Below are 3,238 nucleotides of genomic sequence, written 5' to 3'. Positions count from 1 at the left end.
AATAATAATAATAATAATAATAATAATAATAATAATAATAATAATAAATAAAACCTTTAAAAAAATAGAGAGTAATACTGGCAACCAGTAGGAAGATGAAAGGAGGAGTGTGTCTTTTACTCTCTATGGTGGCACATACCCGTGAAACTAGTACTTAGGAGGTGGAGGTAGGAGAATCAGAAGTTCAAAGTCATCCTAGTAATACAGAGTTCCAGGACAGCCTAGATTACATAAGACCCCATCCCCCTACCCCCAAAAAAAGAAGAAGAAGCCAGGCATGGTGACACATGCCTTTGATCCTAGCACTCAGAGGCAGAGGCGGGTGGATTGATGTGAGTTCGAGGCCATCCTGGTCTACAAAGTGAGTCCAGGACAGCCAAGGCTACTCAGAGAACCATGTCTCAAAATACCAAAGGAAAAAAAAAATAAAAGTCCTCTTTACATCTCTTAATTTAGAGAGGAGGAGTGGTGCTGCACGGCTTTAATGCCAGCATTCAGGAAGCAGGTGGATCTCCAAGTTTGCGGTCAGGCTGGTCTACAGAATAAGTTCCAGGACAGCCAGAGCCACATAGAGAAACTCTGCCTCAAAACCAAAAACAACAACAACAAAAACGACATGTCTTATCAGTCTTAAAAAGTTCCACGGCTCACAGCAAGCCAGGGCTGCTCTGCTCAGGTGGTAGCAGGAATGCTGCTTCCGGGGGTCACTGGGGATGCCAGCAGGAAAAGGAAGGGAAGCTAGACAGCTTAAAATCTCATACTCAGCTACAATACAATTCACTCTCGGATTTACCGGCTCTATTCTTCCTAAGAGGGAGGCCTCGAACCTCACACTTCTCCACTTTTCTGTATGATGTGGCACCTCATGGGTAAGTGAGACAGGGAGAACCACAATGCACTCCCATCAATCTCCTCTGGGAAGACTAGACACAGAACTGCAAAGGCGTCCAGACACATGGCATATAGAAGATTCCAGAAAAGAAGACAGGGACCTACTGTTTCTCTTCCCAGCAGGTCTGAATGGAGGATTCAAGACAGGCAAAAGCACTGATCTTTCCAGAAAGCACAGAGGGACACAAAGCAGGCAAGGTCACTGGATGAAGGTACAAAACATGGTGACAGAACTCAGGAATAGTCAGGTATGGAAGCTTGACAGGAGGATCAACACAGTTCAACACTAGCCAGGACTACAAAGTGAGCTTCAGCCTGAGCTAAAGCTCTTTCTCTATAAACAAACAAACAAAATTTTAAGAAAGAGAAATCTCCAAATAATAAGAGAAAATACACAAACCTCGGGGGCTTCCAGGTTCTCTATGGGCCAAGCACAACAAGAAGAAAGAGACGTGGGCCCAGCTACATAAATCTCAGGTCCTAAAGCATAAAGCTAAGGACAGTGGCTAAGGCCAGCAGGAAGAGCAAGGATGACAGCCATGGGCACAGAAGAGGGATTACCTGCTGAACAGTCCATGTCTGTCAGGCTGAGCTCGCTGGGGGCTCTCATCTTCTTGGCCATCGGCTCTGAGGTAGTGGGTGAGAGCAGAGGGCTTGCGGCAGAGGAAGCAGCATTCATGCTATGGCTGTAGTCCAAGCTGTGCTCAGCCTGCCCTGACTTCCTTTTCCTTGAGGGTAGGGTAATGATTGAAGGGGTCACTGCTGATGGAGTTTGTGCTCTCCCAAGCAGCTGGCAGCCAGAGACAGAGTGCTGGAGTAGGAAACGGTCAATCCGGGCTTTCAGGGAAGGATGAGGTAGGGGCTGGGACTGCGGAGTAAAGGCTAACCCTGTGAAAGGGTCACTGGGCACTCGGCCCCAAGCAGCTTCACTAAGGTTACACTTCTCCAGAGTGCTCTGGTCAATGACCTTGCCTGAGGGCAGCAGCATGGGGCATGGCATGATCTCCAGCGTGATAGGATCTAGGAACTCCTCTGGGACCTCAGACATCTCTTCTAAGGTACAGGGAGCCTGCTGGCCCTCAGACTGGACCCTAGCGTCACAGTCACTCTCCATGGGCAAGACTATACTGTGCAGACCTGAGTCCTGAGGCAGGCTTTCTGATGCTATCAGCAAGACACTATTTATCACCTCCTGAGAGCAGGTCTTGGCTGGCTGACCCCACACCTCTAAACGCTTAATGCTAGAGATGCCACTGCCTGTCACATGGGTGATGCCGATCTTGAGGTGGGCCACATGGCTAAGGGAAAGAGCCCCTTTATTCCAGAGTTCCTGGGCTACCACAGTAGGAGAGAGGAGCGTGACTTCCATTGGGCTAAAAGGTGGCCTGGCCTTGAAGCCCCTGTGGGTGAACACCACGTGGTTCTGATTTTTCAGGAGGACTTTGCCTACCAAGGTGAAGGCCTCCTTGTCTGGGACCAGTGTCTCCATTGGGCCTGCAGTCCAGCACTCCTGCGAATCCCGAGAGGCTCTGCTAGATAAGGTGGATGTGTATAATTCCAGGCCGGTGACACTCTGACACCCCCCAGCTGTGAGATCTATGTTAATCCTACAGATTTCCACATTGAAGGGAAAGGAAACTGTCACATAGACTGGAGGTCTAATGAAATACTCTGTCCTAAAGCCATGGCTTCTCTTTATGAGGTCTTCAGAGATGAGATTTTCTACTTCATAACCATCAGCTGACACCTGGATTTAATGACAAACAGGAGACACACTGATCCAAATCATGATAAATGGCTTTCAAAAACTTGTCACTTACAAAAATGCATTTTTTAATATTTATTTTTATTTTATGTATATGGATGTTTTGCCTGCTTGAATGTTTGTGTACCACATGATGAGGTACCCACAGAGGCCAGAAGAGAGCATCAGATCCCCACTGAAGTCCCAGATGGTTGTGAGGCACCACATGGGTGTTAGAAATTGCATCTGGGTCCTCTGGAAGAACAAGCAGCATTCTTAACCACTGAGTTGTCTTTCCAGACCCGCAAAACTTAATTTTAAAGAAAATTTTAAATTTGTAATTTTTAAATTATATCTGTTAAACTGAATTATCTCAAGTTTAGGAGGCACTCAACACCATGCCAAAGGCTGAAGGTAAATGTCTCCAAGCATGATCCACTATTAAAAATATGAGAATAAGCCAAGCCAGGTACTGTGGTATATATGTGTATCCCAGCACTCAGGAAGTAACGCAGAATGACCAGAATTCAAGATCTTTCCTTTCTTTCTTTTCTTTTTTCTTTCTTTCTTTCTTTCTTTCTTTCTTTCTTTCTTTCTTTCTTT

The 3,238-nt window shown here is 46.2% G+C and overlaps 1 protein-coding gene across 3 annotated transcripts in view; it reads right to left on the bottom strand.

Moving 5' to 3' along the window:
- The window catches only part of Ubox5 (U-box domain containing 5), a 38,418-nt gene that overhangs the window by 6,117 nt on the left and 29,063 nt on the right, over positions 1-3,238 (bottom strand). For all 3 annotated transcript variants that reach the window (XM_055611988.1, XM_055611918.1, XM_055612058.1), the window contains exon 4: positions 1,453-2,638. In XM_055611988.1, the coding sequence (XP_055467963.1) occupies positions 1,453-2,638 (1,186 nt within the window). The remainder of the gene's footprint in view (positions 1-1,452; positions 2,639-3,238) is intronic.

This window comes from Psammomys obesus, unplaced genomic scaffold (assembly GCF_907164565.1).
Source record: "Psammomys obesus unplaced genomic scaffold, mPsaObe1.curated_primary_1811, whole genome shotgun sequence".
Classification (NCBI taxonomy): domain Eukaryota; kingdom Metazoa; phylum Chordata; class Mammalia; order Rodentia; family Muridae; genus Psammomys; species Psammomys obesus.
The sequence above is the reverse complement of the archived record's forward strand: the minus strand, read 5'-3'. Positions and strand labels throughout refer to the sequence as shown.